This window comes from Balaenoptera physalus (assembly GCF_965194825.1).
Source record: "Balaenoptera physalus genome assembly, chromosome: 2".
NCBI lineage: Eukaryota > Metazoa > Chordata > Mammalia > Artiodactyla > Balaenopteridae > Balaenoptera > Balaenoptera physalus.
This window is the reverse complement of record NC_138883.1, coordinates 174,642,377-174,665,232: the sequence shown is the minus strand read 5'-3', so window position 1 is coordinate 174,665,232 and position 22,856 is coordinate 174,642,377. Positions and strand designations below refer to the sequence as shown.

The window sequence follows — 22,856 nt, the reverse complement described above, 5'->3', positions numbered from 1 at the left end:
TTAGCGAAGAGAAAAATATTCAACTGCCAATGCTGCTGCCAGATAATGTTTGTGTTCATGGGATTTTTAATAGAGCTCAAGTGTATTATTCAATACCAAGGTAAATTATGCTTGGATAGGACCAGCCTTCAGGGTTTTAAACCTCCTATATCAGTTTGGATTGTCAGAAGTGGAAACATTCTTTCTAAAAGTCATCGTGTTTATTGTTGTAAACACACGGACACATAGAATGTTAAGATCGGAAGAGGAGAGGTTAGAGATAATTTACTGTCATCTGCTTATATGAAAAATAAGAAAGTCGTGGTGCAGAGAGGTCAGGATCAAGACCAGGTACAAATTAACAGCAGGACCAGCACTAAAATGCAAGGAAGCCTAAAGTAAGAGTAAGTATTTTGGTAAAATATAAAAACGACAGTCTGCATACAGGGGACTGTCACAGGGTAAAGGCCAACTGAAAAAATAGCAGGGGGGGGGAATAAAACTAGGGTTACTCTGGAACCATTCTGAACTCTTTTTCGGATGAACCCACACTTCATTTATCAATATTGGGAAAAGTGTTAGGATCTCGAACATGAATTGCGAAGTGGGCATCCTGTGAAGCCAGGTGGTCTGGGTTCCATCCGTCCATTCGGTCTTTGGTGCCCACTATGTTCCAGACGCTGCCAGGAGGTCGTTTCCAGGCTCAGCACTGCCACTCACCTCTCTGCACGGCCTGGGGATGCTAGTTTGCTCACTTATAAAATCAAGTGCCTGGGGAGCCCAAGCAGAAAGAGGGGACCTAGGGGAGAGGATCCAGTTCTGAGTTGTGTCTGTGGGTCGGAAGAGGAGAATAAGGGGGGGAGTTGGAGGAGCAGACACGAAGGGTCTGTCAGTAGTGAAGGTGATGTCAATAGCGGGCTCATTCCGGAGGCCACAGTCCAACTCCACAGCACTGGGCTTCTGTTCGTCCCCTGGGGCACAAGTCCATGGGCAGTGGCTAAGGGGTCATCTCCACACTCCACTTGCTGTACGGAAGAGAGCTCTTCTTGTAGGAGGTCTTGTCCCCAGAGGTCCCAAGTTGAGGCAGCATAAGCCCAAGGGAGCCCTAAGCCATCACTCTTGGCTGCGTGGAACTAGAGGCACAATTTTCAGCAAGTAGAAGAAACAGATGAAAATTTAACCAAGGAGCAGTAATACACAGCCTCTGTCCCCTTTCACGGAACCCACAGCAGCAGTCTTTGTATGCCAAAGGACCAGTCTGTTTGATGCGTGAATGACTAACAGATGCATGGCCAAACACAGGAATACATGAATTTTTGTGGTCTCTGCTCCTACAATGACTGGGATTTTTTTTTTTTTTTTTTCAGTTGATGTAGCTTGTATTGTAAGAAACATGCAGTTCTGTTCCTGCCAGGTAGAACCCAATCCTCTGGCTTTGGGTTTAAAGAAAGGCCCAAGTCCTCCATCCCTGAAGAGTTTTGAGAATATGAGATGGACAGGTGTGAGGCAAGCATCTCGACCCAGTTCTGGACCTCACTCACACTCCTCTGGCTTAGCTAACAGGGCGCTAGCTAAATCAGTATCAGACAATTAACAGGGTGGAAGGAACCTCGGAGGTCACCTAGTCAGTCCAAGTCTCTTAGTTTACTGGTAAGAACTCAGAGGCCCAGAGGCCAGAGTGATGTGCTTGATAAACCGCAGTTAGTGGCAGAGTCCCATTAGAGACCCAGCCATCTCTCAGAATTATTTGTAAGGAGTAGGACAGGATGCAGGGAATAGTGTCAGGAAGGTATGTGTGCATGTGCCAGAGAAAGCCATCCCAGCCTTCAGTGGAAAACTGCGAGCGTGTTGAGCGGAGTTCATTCACTCCCTGGCATGATTATTGATATTCGATCTCAGTATTTTGAGCCACATGAGAACTTAGATAACATCGCAGAAGCATGTTTTCTAGAATTTCATGCTGCTGTAATAAAAAAAGAGAGAAACTAGATTTTTTGGGCTGCTATTGAAGTGGTGATGGCATCATCTGGAGCTCACCAGAAAGCTCAGTTTACACTCAGGTTTCAACTAATTTGGTAATATGTGTGCACTTTTTGCTCAGTACCTGTGAGTGGCTGGCGTCATTAACCTCTGGCTCTCCTGAAGGACACACTGTGAGTGCTTCTTGCTAAGGCGGCAGCGGGACCCAGGGGCTGCACAGAACTTGTATGGTCAGCACGAAAACGGCTCCATTAGGTTTCCTTTCACGAAGGCCGAGTATTCAAGTGACCTCCCACTGACAGCCTAATTGCTTAATCACAGGCTCTCTCCTGAGCCTTAAATTCACGTAGCTCTGCGAGCTCTTATTGATGTCCTAGAAATGCGGGCTGTAGGCCAGTGTGAGAGGGGAAGAGAGAAGTCAGATCAGCGGCATGACTGGCCCCCGGAGACCCCCGGCCTCTGATTTCAACATCCTCTTTGCTCAACACAATGGAATGTCTGCCTGGTGAGAATCAGTGAGAAACAGATAAAAGCAAGCAGACCGCGGTCCTGGTCCGGCCTCTCATCTGGAGAAACTACCCACTAGGGCTACGGGACCTGGTACAAAAAAACGGGCACATCATGAGTCACGGTTTTCTTTCTGAAGCTCTTCGTGCTGCTCTAGGAGAAGGAAAGCAAAGTGCTGGATCTGAACCGAAGAAAACCAGATCCCCCCCAACGCCAAAGCTGCAGTGCCTGTTGTTCACACGATCTGACAATAAGACACAGGGTGGGACAAGGCAAACGTAAAACACAGTATCCGTGTTTCGTTTTATTTTTTTAAGACACTACCTACGATGTGTTTCCTTTTAAAACATTGATATTTCCAAACCCGAACAAATAGACACAGGAATAATAGGAGTCAGTACTTCAAAGAAACAATTCTTCAACAGTTCTTCTTTGAACATGTATTGTTTTACAAATAGATCCATGACAGAAAGCAGTCTCTTTCCCTCTCTTTCTCTCTCCCTCTCATATCTTCCCTTTTTCCTTTACTTCTCACCACAGAAAGTTTGCCTTCCATTTGATACTTGAGGAAGATCTCCAGTAATCTCTTTTAAATGTTTTCTTTTGTGGCTTGCTTTTGGTAACCCCTTAGCCGTTTTGCCTGCCGGTGCCAAGTTAGTTACCAAAAGCCGTGCTGATACTTTACATCCCCAGAGCAAAGAATCATTGAATTGGAGCCACGGTCCTCAATCTGCAGACACAAGCTTTGTTTGTGTTTCAGCTCAGAAGCTCCTTAAATGTATGTTTATTCGTGAAAATAAAATGAGCTTCTTGGATTTCTTTTCATACCAACGTTTCCAGCAATCTTTGAGTCCCTGCTTGCAACAACTGCAAATTATGAGAGTTTCTTGTCTCCTGTAAAATTTGGAGCTGGAGTGCCACCCTGTAAAACAAAGAAACAGGAGTGACAAGAGTCCTGGCATGGGATGTGTGCGGTGAATTGGGGATTTCATTTCAGAGGCCCATAGCTGGAAAACATCTCTCACGGAGGAAACCGATGCCGCCTCCGCCCTCCGCCCTCCACCCGCAAGGAAAGCTGCTGTAATGGGCAATATTTCCCTTTCCTTCCTTACCTAAATTTATGACTTTAACAGCTTGGATAATTTCCTGGTGGAGTCAGCTCCCTGTCACTTAGTATTTCCTCCGCCGGCAATTACCGTTCCAACATGGGGCTCCGTTAGCAACTATGTTGCCCTCCTCCTGCTTGCCACACATGAATACATTTCACGGGCTCTCATGCTCCAGACGGACTTTGCAGCCTGATGTGAATGATGTCTTCTCTGCCCTTTGATCTTATCCACCACATGTCTTGACCCCGATAAACTTCAAGGCAATCCAAGCAGTAGACACGCGTTGCGAGAATGAATTAAAAATGAAGTAAAGGGGAAAGACCAGGTTGAAAGCCAATTAGGCCAGGGGCGAGGTGAGCAAAGACGCCATGCTGGTCTAATGAGACTGTGGTTAGACCAGGAAAAGACAAGGAGTGGACGTCTATCTGGATCCAAGACTAGAGCCGCGTTAGGAATCGGGGATTTGGGTGTTAGGTTTAGTGATTGGTCCTGGGCACTGTGCCCACTTTGTTCCAGCCGGCTCCGTTAGCATGCTGGGAATCCCGTGCATGTACAGTGGGGTGGAACGCATGACAGGTGCCAGCCACTCCAAAACCCAGCCGGGCCCCAAATAAGACTTTCTGAAAGGCCACTGAGGATGCTTGCTTGCAAGTCTAGAGAAGAGAGAGGTGGCTTCCACTCTGTTTCCCCGGATTTTCTTTCTAGGAGACGACGGACATGTCACTAGCTTCCTGGAATCATGATCTCTCAATATTCTATTGTCAGTGAAGAAAACTTGATTTTATCTTTTTGGTTGGTTTAATGATAATTGATCAGAGGTCAGACAGATGGGGTTCACATACTGGCTCCACACTACCCAGTGTGTGACTGTGAACAAGTTACTTATGTCTTCTGAGCCTCAATTTTACCAGCTGCAAAATGGAATTGTAAGAAAGATGGAATTTTTTTAAAGACCTAAATGTAAGGCCAGTCACTATCAAACTCTTAGAGGAAAACATAAGCAGAACACTCTTTGACATAAATCACAGCAAGATCCTTTTTGACCCACCTCCTAGAGAAATGGAAATAAAACCAAAAATAAACAAATGGGACCTAATGAAACTTAAAAACTTTTGCACAGCAAAGGAAACCCTAAACGAGATGAAAAGACAATCCTCAGAATGGGAGAAAATATTTGCAAACGAAACAACTGACAAAGGATTAATCTCCAAAATATACAAGCGGCTCATGCAGCTCAATATCAAAAAAACAAACAACCCAATCCAAAAATGGGCAGAAGACCTAAATAGACATTTCTCCAAAGAAGATATACAGATTGCCAACAAACACAATGAAAAGATGCTCAACATCACTAATCATTAGAGAAATGCAAATCAAAACTACAATGAGGTATCACCTCACACTGATCAGAATGGCCATCATCAAAAAATCTACAAAGAATAAATGCTGGAGAGGGTGTGGAGAAAACGGACCCCTCTTGCACTGTGGGTGGGAATGTAAATTGATACAGCCACTATGGAGAACAGTATGGAGGTTCCTTAAAAAACTAAAAGTAGGACTACCATATGACCCAGCAATCCCACTACTGGGCATATACCCTGAGAAAACCATAATTCAAAAAGACACTTGTACCACAATGTTCATTGCAGCTTTATTTACAATAGCCAGGACATGGAAGCAACCTAAGTGTCCATCAACAGATGAATGGGTAAAGAAGATGTGGCACATATATACAATGGAATATTACTCAGCCATAAAAGGAAACGAAATTGAGTTATTTGTAGTGAGGTGGATGGACCTAGAGTGTGTCATACAGAGTGAAGTAAGTCAGAAAGAGAAAAACAAATACCGTATGCTAACACATATATATGGAATCTAAAAACAAAAGTGGTTCTAATGAACCTAGGGGCAGGACAGGAATAAAGGCACAGACGTAGAGAATGGACTTGAGGACACGGGGAGGGGGAAGGGTAAGCTGGGACGAAGTGAGAGAGTAGCACTGACATATATACACTACCAAATATAAAATAGATAGCTAGTGGGAAGCAGCTGCATAGCACAGCTCGGTGCTTTGTGACCACCTAGAGGGGTGGGATAGGGAGGGTGGGAGGGAGACGCAAGGGAGGGGAAATGGGGATATATGTATACTTATAGCTGATTCACTTTGTTATACAGCAGGAACTAACACAACATTGTAAAGCAATTATAGTCCAATAAAGATGTTAAAAAAAAAAGAAAGATGGAATTTTAAAAATATGCTTAAAGCATTAGTCACAGTGCCTGGTACAGATGAGTGTTAGCTGCTGCTCCTGAGTTTTCTGTTACTACTATTACTGCTTCTATTACTACTATTACTGCTTCTATTACTACTCTACTATGTTAAAGGTCTAAACGTATCTTTTTGAAAACTGTGAACCTTAGGCACACAGACGTGGATCCGTAACCCTTGGTTCATTGCTAACTGTCATGGTTAGTTTGTGAACAGGCTCATTTTATCTTAAAGTACTTTTTTAAATCTTAAACAATATATTATAAAACCTTTCACACACTCTTCGATATATCATCTCAGTAAATTTTTTTCACTTCATAAGTGGCTTATTTTGATACCTTCTAGAAGATTGACAAATGAGTCAAGAAGGAAAAAAGCGATAGTGCAGAAAATGAAAATAATAGCAAATTCATATACGTTTATAATTTGTTTGCATGGAAAGCTTAGCTCTGAAGTTAAGGTGAAGCCTTGGCATACTTTGGGGAATGTAAAACATGCTGTGTGTTTTGCTTTTGAATTGAAATGGTTTCTTCTTACTCCAGTTTATACTAATTTTAACCCACACATATAGTTGGTTTATTTTCTCCCTGAGCAAGATGAAACTTAGTAAAACAAGAAGACAGGAGATTCAGTAGGAATATTTTCCCACCTCCTGCTCTCCAGCGATCTGAGGGAATATATTCCAGTTTCTAGAAATGAAAATACAAACATTGCTGAGGAAGGTAATGTTCGTTTTCCTGCTTCATCATGTGCTTTGGCCTGTGAGTGATGAGTGTTTCAGCGAGGGGATCACGCGTCACTCCATCACCAGGGCTGTGATCCTGGGGGAGGGGCCGCTCGCCACACCCCTACCAGCCACTCTTCTTGGCGCTAAGCAAGGCATCCGTGATTGCTCGTCTTTATTCAGTACAGTTTTAAAATGTATCGGGACACTCCGCCTTCCTTTTGTATTGGATTTTACATTTTAGAAAGCTCCTTGCTCAGTGGGAGTTGTTTGGAGACTGAATTAACAGGGGACACAAATTCAGGCAGGGGAAATTTTAGGCTCCTTCAGTGACCTAGGCAAGACAGCATGAAGTCCCACAGCAAGACACTGGCGGGCAGGTGGAGGCAAGGGGTCCAAGAGACACGTCGGAGGAAGAGTTAACAGACCATAAGGATCCATTCCACGGGGGGATAAGGGAGGGACCTAAAAAGGCTCGGCAGTCGGGTACGTACTCCTGGCATTTACTGAGGCAAGAAATGAAGGTGCAGGAGGAATTAGGGGGAGGGGGCGATGATTGCAGTTTGAGACATTGACTTCCAAGGTTGATGGAACATACCAGCAATGGTGTCTGGAATGCAGTCAGATAGCTGAGCCTAGAGCTTGGAGAGAGGGCTGGACTACAGTTGTACATATTAGCCAACTAACACATGTTTTGGAAATCTTAAAACAGAAGCCATATCCTTGATACATTCCTGTGAGGCAGCAGAAGGCTAGATTAAATGGCATTAATATCCACTTGGCTTAGATACTGCAGTACAGTTATACGAGTAGCATATTTTCCTGTCTCTGTATGGGGTCATTCACATGTCTGTCTGGCTAAACACTTATGCACTTTAAATATACATGTTATTTTAAATTTTTATATGCTCCTCATACTAAGTTTCTAAAATACAGAAAAGAAAAAAAATAAGAAATTAATGGCATCCATAATATTGCAATACAGAGACAAACTATTAACATTTTGGCTCATTTCCTACAGAAACACATACATGCACACTTATACACACATACACAAAGAGAGTTAAGATAAAACTGCATATAGTTTTGTATCCTGCCTTTTTTCACTTAGCTTATTTAATATGCTTCTTCTTAAGAATAGTTTCTTTGGCCCTATAATCAGTTACATGGACACCGTAGAACTGAGTTAACCACTAGCTTATCATTGATCACTTAGATTTCTCCTATTCTTTTCTTATTATAATAATGCTCTGAAGAGCATATTTATATGTAAATCTTAGTCTACATTTCCCATTATTTCCTTTATTTAGAGTCTCTTTTTTTAATTGAAAACTCTATTATGAAATATTTTAAGTATACAGAAAAGTATCAACTACACAACGCATGTGAAGTATAGCATGAACAAAAGCATCCTACTTGCTAAATCTCAATATTTGGCCATATTTGCTTCAAGTTCTTTTTTTTTTTTTTCCCAGAAGAAATGCATTCCTGAAGAGAAAGTGAGGCCCCATGTGTAACCCACACTGTTCCATTCCCAGCCCCTGGCCCAGAGGAAACCAATTTATGAGAAATTGTGTTTACAATTCCCATGGCTATTTTGGTACTTTTTCATTGTATGTGTGCATCTGTATACAGTATGTAATATTATTTTGCATGTTTTACAAATATGTGTTATGTTGTATTATGTACATCAAGTAAATATATTATGTTCATCAAGTAAATAATTTTGTATCATTTATTTATTTGATGAACATAATACAACCTAACACATATTCTTCCATCCACTCTTTTCATCCAGCAATCTGTTTTGAACGTTTTTCTACACTGTGGTGCATTCAGATCTAATGCATTCTTTTTGCCACCATACAAGATTCCACTTTATCAACTTTATCAACATACAATGAGTCACGTACCCATGTACTGTTAGTGCACATTTAAGTTGCTTCTGATATTGTACTATGGCAACCCTTAGCAAGGAACATTCTTGTCCATATTTCTGAATGCAATCATGCAAGAGTTTGTCTCGGGTAGACGCCCGGAAGTGAAAGAGCTACCTTTTACATTTCCTGTGTTGCCAGATTCCACTGAAAAATGTATGCGTGAGCATTCCTATCATGAAACAGGAGAAACTTACCTTCATATTATCTACCCCCATTTTTAAGATGATGAAACTCATAACCAGAAGCTTCTGAAGTACAAGAACAAACAAGTATCCCAGATGGATCCAGGACTGGAGTCTAGGTGTTCTGACTCTCAGAGTGCTTCCAGGTGTTCTGACCACGAGGTACCTGTGCTTCCCAGGTGTTATGAACCTAAGATCACCGTGCTCTCCTCTGGGCCTTAGCTGGTCAGATGGAAAATGTCAGATGGGCCGAATCCCGTACGCAGCCTGTCAGTGAAGGCTGCGCGCTGAGAGGCCATGAACAGTGTGGTTTGAGACGAGTATGAGTGTTGACATCCACTTAAGCTCCACTTTTTTTTTTTTTTAATTTTTTAATTTATTTATTTATGGCTGTGTTGGGTCTTCGTTTCTGTGCGAGGGCTTTCTCTAGTTGCGGCGAGCGGGGGCCACTCTTCATCGCGGTGCGCGGGCCTCTCACTATCGCGGCCTCTCTTGTTGCGGAGCACAGGCTCCAGACGCGCAGGCTCAGTAGTCGTGGCTCACGGGCCCAGTTGCTCCGCGGCATGTGGGATCCTCCCAGACCAGGGCTCGAACCCGTGTCCCCTGCATTGACAGGCAGATTCTCAACCACTGCGCCACCAGGGAAGCCCTCCACTTTTTGAATATTGTTGAAGCTGTGCTGTGGAGCAGGGTTTGGTGTTGTAGGGAAAATGTTTGGAGAGGAACACAGAGATTTTTAAAGAAATCACTGTTCTTCCTGAACTAGACCGGATACTTTGTCATCCCCAACTCAACCTGCTACATTAAGGGATCTTATGAATTCTTGAACAAGCTGTGATAGCTTTACTTTCCAAAGAACTAAGGGAGACACAAGGAAAGAAAACAATGGCATTCGCCATCAGGGTAACACATTCGCTGAACACGCATCTCGTGCCAGGCACGTCACCTTCACCACTGCAGCTCCTCTGGGAGGGCCAGCGGTTCCAAGGGCAGTGGAGGTGCCACTCTGTCTCCATTTCTTCCCTTTGTGTACACAACTCAGCCCGCCCTCCGGCTGCCCCGTCACTACATCCAGTCACCCCTTGGACCTCAAGTAATTTCCAAGTCACTAAGTTCCGTGAATGACTTTTGGTCCCTTCAGTGGAAGGTGACACAGGGGGTCGCTGCAGGTGAGGGAAAGGAGACTCAGAGGCCTGGCAAACCCATCATCCCATAATATTTCCAGGGACTCTTGTGTGGAGAGGTGAGGCGGGGGGAGTGGTCACCCAGGTGTCCAGTTCTTGTCACTGTTTACATTTCAAGGCCTCTATCTCTTGCTTCTTATGGCCGTTCCCTTTCTCTCTACCCCTTTTTAAGAAAAAGTTGGGATTTAGACCTCTTTTCTTTATTTCTCCAAAATACTACACACATGAGACTCTTTTATATGGTAGACTTTGCCTAAATATTGCAGGTGAGCTAAAATGTGATATTAGACATCCTTGCCCTAAAAACTCCAGTGTTCATTCCTTGCTCAGTCCCTCATTTCACACCCCCTGGATTGGTTCTTTGTTGCTGCCTAAAAACGTATCCCCAAACATAATAGCTCAAAACAACAATAATTCTAGTTTCTGCGGGTCAGGAACCCCGGTGTGACTTACCACGTGGCCCTTGGCAGGATTCGGTTCTCTGCAGGCTGTGGCCAGAGGCCTCCCTCAGCCCCTCGCCACGCGGCCTCTCTGCAGAGCCTCTCACAACACGGCAGCTGCTTCATCAGGGCAAGCAGTACAGGGCGCAGGGGACAGCGCCAGCAAGAGAGGCTGCCAGCAAGGTGCAAGGGTCCATCTGTCCCAACCGAGCCATGGCAGTGACACCCCTCACTCTGACCTTGTCCTGTTTATCAGAAGCAGGTTGTTAGGTCCATGCCACCCTCCAGGGAGGAGACTGCACAGGGCATGAACCACTGGGGGCCGGGTCAGAAGTTGCCACCCTATGCCCACCCCACCGCCCCATCTGGGCAGTTTTCATGGATTATGTCTCCAACTCAGGCTCCCGTTTTGCTGGATGAACCCCCATCTTTGGACCTCTTTTTGTCTTTGCCTCCCTAGCTTTCTCGTTCCCTCCCTACGATGTTTTATCCATTTCTTAAATAGCAATTTAGCGATCTCTTCGTCCCACTTTAATAGCAGAGGCTAATATCTATTAAGTACTTACTTGTGCCAGAAACGACCCAACGTACCTTTATGTCTTTTAACTTATTTAATGCTGATGAACAGTGTGAACTGTATTCTCATGTCAATCAGTTTTACAGATTAGGCAGCTGGAGGACAGAGAGGAGAGAGACTTGTCCACAGCAACGTCACGTAGCATCTCTCCCCTGGCGGTCACTCTCTGCGAGCCTGCGAGGGTGTTTTGCTAAACAAACACCTTCTGTTTTTCTCTCTTTAAAAGGAATTCTGCCACCTGCTTTTAAAGAATGCATGTTGTTAAATAATACATATTTCCATCATCAGTAAGTATGTGGAAAGGCGAAAGGTTCCCTTTGCTTGGCTCCTTTATTTTCTCAAATTGCCGGTCCTTGGACTCTGACCATTGGCCTCTGTAAGCATCATCAGGAAGGGGTGCTGGTCTCTCACTTGAATGGTTTTCCTCCCCATCACTTTGAGCTGAAGTTGACACGTGTCAGCTTTGAGAAGGGGTTGATATTTACTCAGATCTCCTTAACATTATAAAGCATCAAGTATTAAAGTTCATAAATGTTTGGCTCGGTTCTACCTTCTGGCTGCAGCTCAGAGGGCCCCCGGTGGCACTGTCATGTCATGTGTTCTGGATACTCTGGGCCTTGGGGGTCGGTCCAGTGTCCTTCACCCACCTTCCACCGTCCTCCTTCTCTCGTGGTACTGGTGAAGGGCTGGCACAGCCCGTGAGAGGGCACCTGGGTGCCGTGTGTGTGGCCTGGCCCCTGACCTTGATTGGAGCCTCCTCCACTGCCCTCTGTGCCCGGAAAGCAGCTCCACTTGACCTCCTTCCCACCGTGAATAACCTCTTCCCCGCTATCATGCCTGCTATGCGTTCATACTGCCCAATCCACGAGAAAAGGAGCAGCCTTTTTTCTTAACTCTGGGTTTTCCTCAACCTTAGTCCTTTGTTCTCAGAGGTCATAGACTCTTATATATGATATTTACTTACTCATTTGTACATCAGACGTTTATTGTCTGTTATGTGTCTGGTTCTGTTCTTTTAAAGAGTCTCCTATTTTGTATGATAAAGGTAAGTTCAGGTATTTTTAATGTATGTGCTGGTATCTGGAAATTTGACAGACTCTGGATACTTTGTAAAGACACTGATTAACTTTAGTGAAGAAATTAGATTACTGCTTAACTCCATCTGCCTGTTTTTAGAGCTCCTGTAGTTGGAACTCCCAAGGATGGTGGCTACTTTTTCTTTTGTGGATTCAATTTCAAAAATTTATTTTACTGGAGTTATCTAGAAATCAGTTAGTTGCAATGTGCAGTTTTTTGTTTGTTTGTTTTGTATATTTCTCTTTTTACCACCTCAGCAACAGATCAGAAAATCAATTCCCAGGCCCAGGAAACTCTTGGCAGTAGACTTAAATAAGGCTTATATATCTATAAGCTATGTGAATATGTTATGTGTGTAGCCAGTAATAATATAATTTGCTAGCTCTGCCTTGGGAACTAAATGGAAGTAAGGGAAATGCATACTGATAATTTTTATGACTTTAAAATTAAAAAAAATAGCAACAAGATTTCTCCTATTTTCTTCCCTGCAGTTTTTTCCGTATAACTCTTTTTTTTTTTTTTGCAAATTTTACATCAAGTTTATTTTCTTCCGGGTTGATTGAGATATAATTAACACACAGCACCGTGTAAGGTGAGGTGTACAGCATAATGATGTGACCTACATGCATCGTGAAGTGCTGACCCCAGTAAGTTTAGTGAACACCCGTCATCCCATAGAGACACAAAAGAGAAGAAATAGGGAAAGTATGTGTCCTCGTGCTGAGAGCTGTGGGGATTGACTCTTAACGACTTTCCTACACAACACACAGCAGTGTTGATTCTGTTTATCGTGTTGTGCATCACATCCCTGGTTCTTAGTCATCTTGTAACAGGAAGTTTGTACCTTTTGACCCCCTTCCTCACCGTGCAAAAATACGACATTATTACTGACTGTGTTCCTCACACTGTATGTTTCACCCCCGTGGCTCATTTATCTTGTAACTGGCAGTCTGTCCCTCTTAATCTCCCTCACCTATTTCTCTCCTCCCCTCACCCCCTCCCCTCTGACAGCCACCTGTTTGTTCTCTGTATCTATAGCTCTGTTTCTGTTTTGTCATATTTGTTCATTTGTTTTATTTTTTAGATTCCACATACAAGTGAGATCATATAGTAGTAGTCTTTCTCTGTCTGACTTATTTTACTTAGCACAATACCCTTTAGATCCGTTCATGTTGTCACAAATGGCAAGATTTCATTCTTTTTTATGGCCGAGTAATATTCCATTGTATATATGTACTACATCTTCTTTATCCATTCATCTGTCGATGGACACTTAGGTTGCTTCCATGTCCTCGCTATTGTAAATAGTGCTGCAGTGAACATTGGGGTGCATGTGTCTTTTCAAATTAGTGTTTTCATTTCCTTGGATAAATACCTAGGAATAGAATTGCTGGATCACATGGCAACTCTATTGTTAGTTTTTTGAGGAACCTCCATACTGTTTTCCATAGTGGCTGCACCAATTTACATTCCCACCAGCAGTGCACCAGGGTTCCCTTTTCTCCACATTATCACCAACTCTTATTTCTAGTCTTTTTGATGATGACCTTCATTCTGACAGGTGTGGGATGATATCTCATTCTGGTTTTTTTTTTGGGGGGGGGATTTTTTTCCTTTTTATTCAAACAGAAAGTCACAAAAATTATAATCATCCTCATCAGTTCTCATTCTGGTTTTGATTTGCATTTTCCTGGTGATAATTGTCTTGAGCATCTTTTCAAGTACCTATTGGTAAAATCAGCATTTCAATATGGGATTATGGCAAAATAGAATCACATTCGGCTTGGAGCTTGATAACTCAATGGAGGTTGGATTCCTTATAATTTTATAAATTAAAGCTTAAATTGATTTAATATTACAAATGTTAAGAACACTCTCAAATAAAAGGACTGCTGTTCCAAACTGTTAAAAAAAAAAGACCCCAGCTGTCTCCTTGATAACGTGAGGTCTCACACTTTCATAAAATGGTAATTAGGAACATATAACTTAATAACTATCATACACATTGTAAAGAGAAGTAACATGATATAATATAGAATTTGGAGAGAGGAGAATTAAGTTCCTGGTTCTGCTACTCAGTAGCTCTGTGATCTTGGGTCACTAGCTCCATGATCTTGGGTCACTAGCTCCCACTGGCTGAGACAATAGTTTAATAGCTAGCACACTTGTGAAGTCTCACTTTCTTCACTAAAAAAACCGAAAAAATCACATGCTGTTGAGGCCTAGTTTTAGGGATGTTTGCACTGGTGCTTGTAAAATTACAACATGCTAACCAAATGTAGGGTGACATTGGTATATAATTTTGATTTAGGGACATTGGAAACCTTCTATCTTGGATCTGTTCCTTGTGAAGTAATGCCCCAGGTGTATGAATTTCAGCCAAAGTCCTGTGATTCCAGGATCTCGGGGGTAGGAGGGGCTGGAAACATGTAGACCTCCTAGAAGATGTGTTCTTTTAAAGAACCTCCAGGGAAGTGGTTCATTCACGTGACTTTCTGAATGACTTTTGCCTTCACTTTCTACCTTCCTTATTTTGCCTTAAGAGGATTTCAACCATTCAGAGAGAAAAAGACAACTTAGAAAGGGAAGGAACAATATCTACTTACTCCCTAGCCCTCTGAATTTGGAGAGAAATAAAGGAAACTAGAGGAGTCTTGCCTTTGTGAGTTCATGGACTTGTAAAAATCCTCTGACTGTGTGTGTATCGTTGGGTGTTGTTTGTTGTTTTTGTTGGGGACGTCTATAAACCTCATAGAACCCATGTTCCACTAAAGTTTAAGAAATGCTCTTTTAAGCAAACAAACCAGTCACCTTGAGAGAAGCAAGTAGTCTTGTACAAGCAGTCTTGACCAAGGGTCAATTGCCATATTCCCCAGACCCCTGGACCCCAGATGTTCTAAGAGGGTATTCTTTAAAGCAAGATAGTATTAATATAACATTACTGAAATCCTAGGTTGTTACAGCTATAACCTTAGGAAAGTTTAAAACCAAGTACAGAGGTAAGTAAATCTTGGATTAAACCAATGGTGGTAATATTTGAGAGTAGTTTGCAGTGTAAATGTAGTACAAGAGGTTGTGTAATGATGGTTTATATGTGATTTTGGCTCCTATTTAAGGTATTCAAGGTATTCAAAAGAGGCAGTCACACTAGATTGGAAACTATGTTTTGAATTGGTTGAGAATATATAATTTAGTTTTTAATCAACCTTTAAATGTTGAGTGAAAATCAGTTTTAAAGTTTTATTGGATATATAGATTTAAAAATTAGGACATTGAGGGAAACAAAGAAAAAGAAAAAAGAAGTGACGCTCCAGAGCATTTATATGAAGTTCGTTATTGTAAAAGTTTTCGCCCCCTCATTAGAGAGTTAAAAACCCTACTGATGTTTGACTCACGTGCTCATATAAATTAAACTGAGAATAACCTCCCAGTCATACTTACGTGCTAAAGAGAACACTGATTGTAATCATCACTAGGTACTCTAAAGTCATTTGTGTGTACCTTCCTTGTATTAAGTTCCTGACTTTCTATTTTCTCCCAGGACTGTCTTATGAAATGTAAATGGCAATTTATTTTGCATGAAACAGTCATATTTTAACCTCATAGTTTTACTCCCACCCTGGTGGTTGGCCAGCTGATGCATCTATCTTGCTTAATTGAAATCTTGCATTGGACAAAACGAAAGGTTTAATTCTGGACTCCAGAACCTAGCTGTCTGGTTCCCCATGTCCGGCTCCCTCTTAGGAACTGTGTGTCTTGGTCACATCAGTGAGCTCTCTGTGCATCCGTTATCCTCTTCTTGAAAGTGGAGGGAATCTGGGGAGGAGGAAACTGGATAGTATATGTGAAAGGCTGAATCCAGTTCCTGGCTCATAGTATATGTTTAATGAATGGTTACTGTCATTATTATTATCGTCCAGAGACAAAGAACTCATTTCCCCCCGGTTTACACATAAGAGCATTCAAAGATTCACACCGGACGCACAGAGTCCCAAGGAAATGTGCAAGCTTCAGTTTCACACACCAGTACAGCAATTTTGGGGGTCTGTAATGTAAACTCTGTTCCACTGGCACATATGGAAGGTCAGCTAAGTCCCAGCACAGAACTGGGCAGCCCAGAGCCCAATATATTTTTTAAAATAATGAGGTAATTTTCTAAATCAGCCTCACATCACTATGTCATTTGAAAGAATTCTACCATTTCTCTTCCTCTTGACCATGACCCCATGAAGAGCGTAAAGTTCCAGCAAATGCTGGGTTTCTGAAAATGAATGATTCCTCCTCATTATTTCTTATGTATTTGCTCCATATTCATTCTTGTATCAGCACATGTGAGCATGGCCCATGAGGTAACTGCCCTGGAGTCAGGAGAGGAAGAAAGCAGGGAAAGGCATGGCATTTATAAAGACATCCAGGGATCTAATGGCGAGTTTCTCTGGCACAGAAACTCCTACTGAAATCCCTACAGTTTTCCTAGAGATGACCAAAGACTCAGACACTGCAATGGACCTGAGTGACAAGACAATAAAATGAAGCACTGGATTCCAGCAAATGTGTTTTCTCCTAGGCCACCGATGTGCAGGTACTCCACGGAACAGGAGCCTTGTAGAGGCAGATCTGAAGTTCTGAACCACTGTGTTCCCTGTTGTCTTTCTTTGTAGGCATTTGATGGTTTAAGCTCCGCAGCCGCTCGCCTTGCCGGTGTGTGTGGAAGACAGCAGCTGAGGAACCCCATCACCTCTTCGGGAAACAGCCTCTTCCTGCGATTTCAGTCTGGCCCTTCCAGACAGAGCCGGGGGTTCCGCGCTCACTTCAGACAAGGCAAGTTCCGCGTGGGTCTCCCGGAAGCACAAACCATCTGTTCTTAAGTGCCCCTCTTGGTGCTGCAGTAAAAAGAGACCGGTCCTCAGAAATCGGTCCCAGCTTTCTACTTAACCTGCGACAATTTAAGTAGAACAAAGGAACCATGGTTTGCAATGATTCCAACTGTTGACACTTTTAACTTTTCCTTTGTCTAACTTAGGTGATGTGAACTTCCTTGGGGTCTCTGTATCTCTCAAGCAAATTTTCAGAATAACACTTAAAAGTGCCTTTAATATTAGAGACACTATTAAAGAAGTGTTTATCCAGATTCATTTACTCACAGATATATGATCTAGTATTTATCCAAAGTTTTATGCTAAGAGATACGCTACTATAAATTACAAGACTTTCTGCTAATATAAAGTCAGGTTCTAACCCTCAAGGTAGTGGTCGCTCTCCACCTGAAGAATCAGTATTGTTTTCCATTGATTTTTTCTCTTTTCTTTTCTTTTTTTTTTTGGCCGCGCTATGCGGCCTGCATCAAACCCGGGCCACGGCAGTGAAAGCACTGAATCCTAACCACTGGACCGCCAGGAAATTCCCCATTTTTTTTCCTTAAAGCACCACTTCCTAGTAGACCTTTTCACCCATTGCCTTTCATCTGGGACTTTTAGAGATTAACCCTTTGTTCCACTGTCAGGGATGGAACCCAGAGCTGGGCGGTCGTTGTCCCCTTAACACGCCTCTGATTTTTATTTGGAGGATCCTTGTCATTTCAAACAAGTGTGGTCTGTTTAGTCATTTCATGTGTTTCAGTGGACTTGCTTGCCCGGATTCTGCAGTAAAGAGCCCTGGCTAGGAAGGGTTTCTGGATTGAGGTCTCCCCAAGGTGCACTGAAGGCTTTGGAGCAAGACAGACTGCGAAGTTCTTTCAAAGAAAGAACAGCGTCTCAACACTCTTTCTTTTCATTTAATTAATCACTTACGTTTTGCTTCATAGCAAAGAAGTCCCCAATGGGTCTTCTCTGGGCTATTATAGCAGCCTCCTGGTCTCACCTCCCCTTCTCCCATATTCCTCCAAAGTCAACGTGCAGTAGCGAGTTCTGATCCTGACCTTCAGTGCTCCATTGTCTGTCCTGTCTCCACACTGACCAGGGCGTGGAGCCCAAGCTTCTCTGGGTGTTCCGCACGGGCACAGAATCTGCCCTGGTCTTTTTCCAGCATCGCTCGACCCTCCTCACGCGCCCCATGCTTCAGCCAAGCGTGTGTGGTGCAGCCCCTGCCCTCCTCTGTCTTTGCTCGGGCTGCCCTGGACCACTCTTCCTCACCCCCGAATCCTCCTTCAGTGCTGTCTGCGCCATGAGATGCCTTGTACACCCCCCGTCTTCTGCTCCCATAGGGCTCTGCACGTCCCTGATGACACACAGCCGCCCTTATGAAGTCTCTTTCAACTGAACATTTAGTTTCCTAAAAAAGAAGTCAGTCGTAAAGAGATTATCCCTATGTCTGTAATTTGCAAGTGGGCAGAGTAAGTGAATCAGTGCCAGCGTTTTGTTGAATGATTCAGGCAATTCATAGCCATTTAATCTGTTGTTCTTTGCCACTCCCCACTTCCCGTAACTGAAGAATACTGTTATAAACGAAGAGTATGTTGCCACTTTCTCATGGTTTATGTGCAGCTTTCTTGGCAGAGAACTTCCTTGACATGCCTTTTAGAAATAAGGAAACATCATTTATGCTTTCATTCTTCAAATAATTGTTTTGGAGAGTCAGCAGAAATCAAAAGTGTGTGACATATGTGTGCGCTTGTGTGTCCCTCAGCCTGTGGCGGCTACATCCTCACCGACTCCGTTGATACGATATCCTCTCCCCTGTTCCCTGCCAACTATCCAAACAATCAGAACTGCAGCTGGATAATTCAAGCCCAGCCTCCGTGTAAGTAACAAAAATAAAAAAGAATCCAGGGCGCTTGGTGTCTGTGGGAAAGTCCAGCTATGACTCATGTTCTTATCTCCTCGGTGGTAACAATTGATGGCCTTCCTCTCCTGTTTTTGGAAGTCCCATTTCCTGATGTGCACAAGAACAAGGGTTTCCTAATCTGGTAGGAAGTAACTTTTACTGTTTATTCTTAATTTAATTATTTTTTAAATTTCAAGGCCTAGCAAAGGAAACGAAACAAAGCAAAAACCTATAACCTAGTTGAAATGACAGGCGTGTGAGATTGGGGGTAAGCAAAAATAGTGGATAAATAAAAAGTTTTTGACACCTGTGCCTTGAGTGTAGTAGATGCTCAAGGCAGTTGCTAAGTGAATAAATGAACAATAAGAACCATAGACTGGAAAATTAATAACTCATAGTTTGGAGATGTAGTGCTATGAGCATATTGGTCTTCAGTCAAGGTGGAAGTTAATTATCAAACCTGGTCTCGCCTGTGATGCACGTATTTAAAAAAAAATCCCAGCATAGGCCTTAAGAAACCTTTAATACGTGCTTGCGTTGTGTTCTGTTTAGCATCCTAGAGTCTTATTTTCTGCTCTGGTAACACTCTGGTAGTAGGGGTTACTGTCCACATTTCACAGAGGAAGTCAGGAGACCCCTAAGGACTCAAGCAAAACGACTGCGAAGAGGGTGGTCCCAGGGCCGTTATGAACCCCGTTTCGAATGAGCCCTGCCCTTCCTTGAGGTTTTCAGGAAAAATGGATGATTTCAGACGTAATGTGGGAAAGGCATTAAGTTCTTTACTCCGCTCTCTAATTAATGACCCGTGTGATAATAGGAAAGTCACTGATGCCGATGAGGCCCCATTAGCTCATCTAAAAAAAGAAGAGTTTGGCTTAAATATTCGCTAACATTTTTTCCTAGGCATGTTAAGCATGAACAGAATGGTATCTTTATTGCCCTGCATGTCATTTGGGGGTCAGTGATGTAATCCTTTGGCAAAGAAAATAGCCAGGAACTGAGCCTTGAATAAAGAAGTCCCCTGCCTCGCGTCCCACAGTCTTGCACCTAAGGATAATTTCTAAACAGCTGTAAAGCATTTAGATGAAAGAGGTCACTGGTATAAAGACAGCAATAGGGTAAGAGCCTATTCTGAAGATTTGGGACCCTGGAAGAAAACAAAAGGAAAATGTACCCAGGCACGTACCTTTCTGCAAGTAATTCAAAGCTCTCTTTATAAATGAATGAACTTCCCGTTTCCCCGGTTCTGGCCTTAAAGTAACACTGAGAATGCTAGGATACGTGTGCCGGAGAGGAAAATGTGTCTTATTGACGAGCACAGGTAAAGAATCAGAATTTAAGGAAACTATTCTTTTAAGAAAAATACTTCTGAGAGGAACACAGCAACAGTGGATCCATTCCCCATCGTCCATGAAATAAACCGACCCAAGGGGTCTCTTCCCAGTACCAGCGTTTCAGAATCTACAGACATTTTCAAAAGCATGGATTCAATTACTCTTCAAAGGAGAGCTTTTAGCAGAGCCGTTGTTACTTTTCCTCTTCACCCCCCTCCCCCGTCCGTCCCCCTGTGCACATCTGCCAGATTCATGGCTTCCCTGCTGCAGAACCAGCAGGAGAAAGGATCAGAGGTGAAATATCATTCCCCGTATGTTTTGTTTGCCAGAACGTTATTAAAGAGTCTTCTCTTTTTCCCTTTCAGTCAATCATATCACCCTCTCCTTTAGCCACTTTGGACTTGAAAGCAGCACAACGTGTACTCGAGACTTTTTAGAGATTTTGGACGGCAGTCACGATGATGCGCCCCTCCGAGGTACTGGCGCGCTCACTCGCTCACATCTGTGGCCTTGGCTTTTTCCAGTGTCTGTGCTTACATGTGTATATGCTGTCGTTCCAGGTTAGAATGTTTCCAATAACTATGAAGAGCATCGTAAGCCATGTAAAGATAATGAGAGGCTAGGAAAGCAGGATGTAATATGGTGGTCAAGAAACTCAGCTTGTTCATATTCAAGGACATGCATAGTTTATATATTTTTAATTGAAAGTTGCGATTGCTTTAGACAGTAGTGAAATGCAGTCCATTCCAGCATTAGGTAGCATTCTCTGAGAAATTTCTTATTAACGTTTGACCACAGTTCTCGTATTCAAATTGAGCATGTTTCTTTTGGTTTTGTCCTCAGTGGAAACAAAATAACAGATAGATAGATAGATAGATAGTAGATAGGTAATCTAGAGTTCTGTTTGTAAAACATCCCAGTAAAAATTAGGGATTGCTGCTAAATAGTTTCTGAAATGTTCTCAAGCAAAATAATCTCAGGTTATTTAAACATTCTCCATGAGTCACTCCTATTTGAGCTTTGTCATCCAAGGTTCTCATCCTGCACTAGAATACAAGCTCCATCAGAGAAGGGACTTTGTTTTGCTCATTGCTTTATTCCCGGTGCCCAGAACAGTGCATGAGATGGTAACAGGCAATTGAGGAATACTCTCTGCTGTCTGCAGACTTCTGATTGTATTCCTTGAGATTTTTGTCTGTAAGCATTTGACTGAGGTTGAGGCTGTATTCTTTAATGGACACTTATAGAACACCTTGTGCGGAGTGCTATCTGAAGAACTTTATACACAGTAACTCATTTAGTCCTCATACCCTTATGATATAGGATTTCATTGTTATCAATGTTCCCCTTTCTCAAATGGGGACACGGAGGCACAGACCACTTAAGTAACTTGACTCAGGTCACGTAGCTGGTAAGTGGCAGAGCCGGGAGTTGAATCCAGGTGTTTTGGTTCCAACATCCACGTGCTTCTCTGCTCTTATATGTTGCTTTTAAGTATTAGCACATTTATTTGTGCAGGTCCCTACTGCATTAGCATTAGTTACATTTGGAGGTCATCTGTATTACTCTTCCTCCCCCTAACGTTCTTTACCATGTTTATAAATCATCTCCCCTATGCTTGTATTCATAGCTTATTTTGAATTATCAGGCATCATCCCCAACACTGACCCTGATTTAAGTGTTTCTCCTAATAGTGGTTTCTTCTGTTTGCTTTGGTCTCTTGTGATTCTAGTAAAATACGTGTTTACTTGTCATCATTCATTCTCCTTGTCATTGTCTTCATTATTTAGGCCGATACTGTGGCCCCTCCATGCCCCACCCCATCACTTCCTTCAGCAATGCTCTGACACTGAGGTTCGTCTCGGATTCTACAGCGAATTTTGATGGTTTCCATGCCACATATGCTGCATCAACATCAGGTAAGAAATGTTAGCAAATGGTGCTACTAGGTTAAGAGAAATGTGTAGAAAATCCTTGGTTTATTATTTGGGATTCTTCTACATTCAGTGTTCTGAACTAGTTTCCTAGATCACCTCAATGACTAACCTTACTGTCTTTCAAATTAGGTTAACATGCTTGTAAAGTCTAACAGACGTGAACTCTGTACCACATCTTCTTTATCCATTCGTCCATCGACGGACACCTAGGTTGTTCCCATACCTTGGCAGTTGTGACTAATGCTACACGGATGAGCTCTGGAAGTGGGGAGAACTGGTTGGAATGATCTTGGGTGACTTGCTTGTCGGTGTCTCCTTGTTCTCCTTCATGATATGTTTGTTAAGGGAGCCCCTGATGGACAGTGTCTGATGGCATCTCTTACGGGTGGACACCTGCTGTCCTTTAGTCTCCCTGGCCTCACAGCTGCGCTCAGGCAGGGCTGGGTGTCGTCGCTGATGCAGGACGGATGGGGGCACATGGGGCGCAGGGGAAAGAGGAGCACCCAGTGCTGGGGCTCTTAGCCAGCAGAGTGCTGCGTGTCAGCTGCTGGCTGCCTTGTTACTAGCAGCTAAAAGCCTTAGAACACCAAGGAGACTGGCGCATGTTTCTGTGCTCTCCTGAGAAGGAAAAGCTGAAACACTGCCTTCTGTTCTAGGCCAGGGGTGAAGATCATCCTGGTCAGAAATACCGAGGGGCTACAGAATTAAAATGAGCCTTTTATTACATAAAGTTATAGTTCACAGGGAGAACAGTCTTTTAGAGCAGAATCTACCGAGATTCCTTCCAATCCACCATACCCTGTGGCTTTTAGTGTTCAGGTTTCAGAATCTTTTCCTTATTGTATATGATATGGA

At 43.0% G+C, this 22,856-nt stretch overlaps 1 protein-coding gene and 2 long non-coding RNA genes across 3 annotated transcripts in view; 1 reads left to right on the top strand and 2 right to left on the bottom strand.

Annotated features, from left to right (window-relative positions):
- The window catches only part of CUBN (cubilin), a 284,343-nt gene that overhangs the window by 141,386 nt on the left and 120,101 nt on the right, over positions 1–22,856 (top strand). Inside the window, exons 34-37 of the mRNA XM_082452723.1 lie at positions 16,630–16,789; positions 18,593–18,706; positions 20,430–20,540; positions 21,855–21,983. Coding sequence (XP_082308849.1) covers positions 16,630–16,789; positions 18,593–18,706; positions 20,430–20,540; positions 21,855–21,983 — 514 coding nt within the window. The remainder of the gene's footprint in view (positions 1–16,629; positions 16,790–18,592; positions 18,707–20,429; positions 20,541–21,854; positions 21,984–22,856) is intronic.
- The window catches only part of LOC309656471, a 518,263-nt gene that overhangs the window by 408,997 nt on the left and 86,410 nt on the right, over positions 1–22,856 (bottom strand). The gene's annotated exons all lie outside the window — the stretch shown is intronic.
- LOC309656454 lies at positions 2,741–5,919 on the bottom strand. Its single transcript, XR_014261365.1, has 2 exons — positions 3,579–5,919; positions 2,741–3,388 (listed from the first exon to the last, which is right to left on the bottom strand). It is a non-coding gene; the product is annotated as an uncharacterized lncRNA (long non-coding RNA).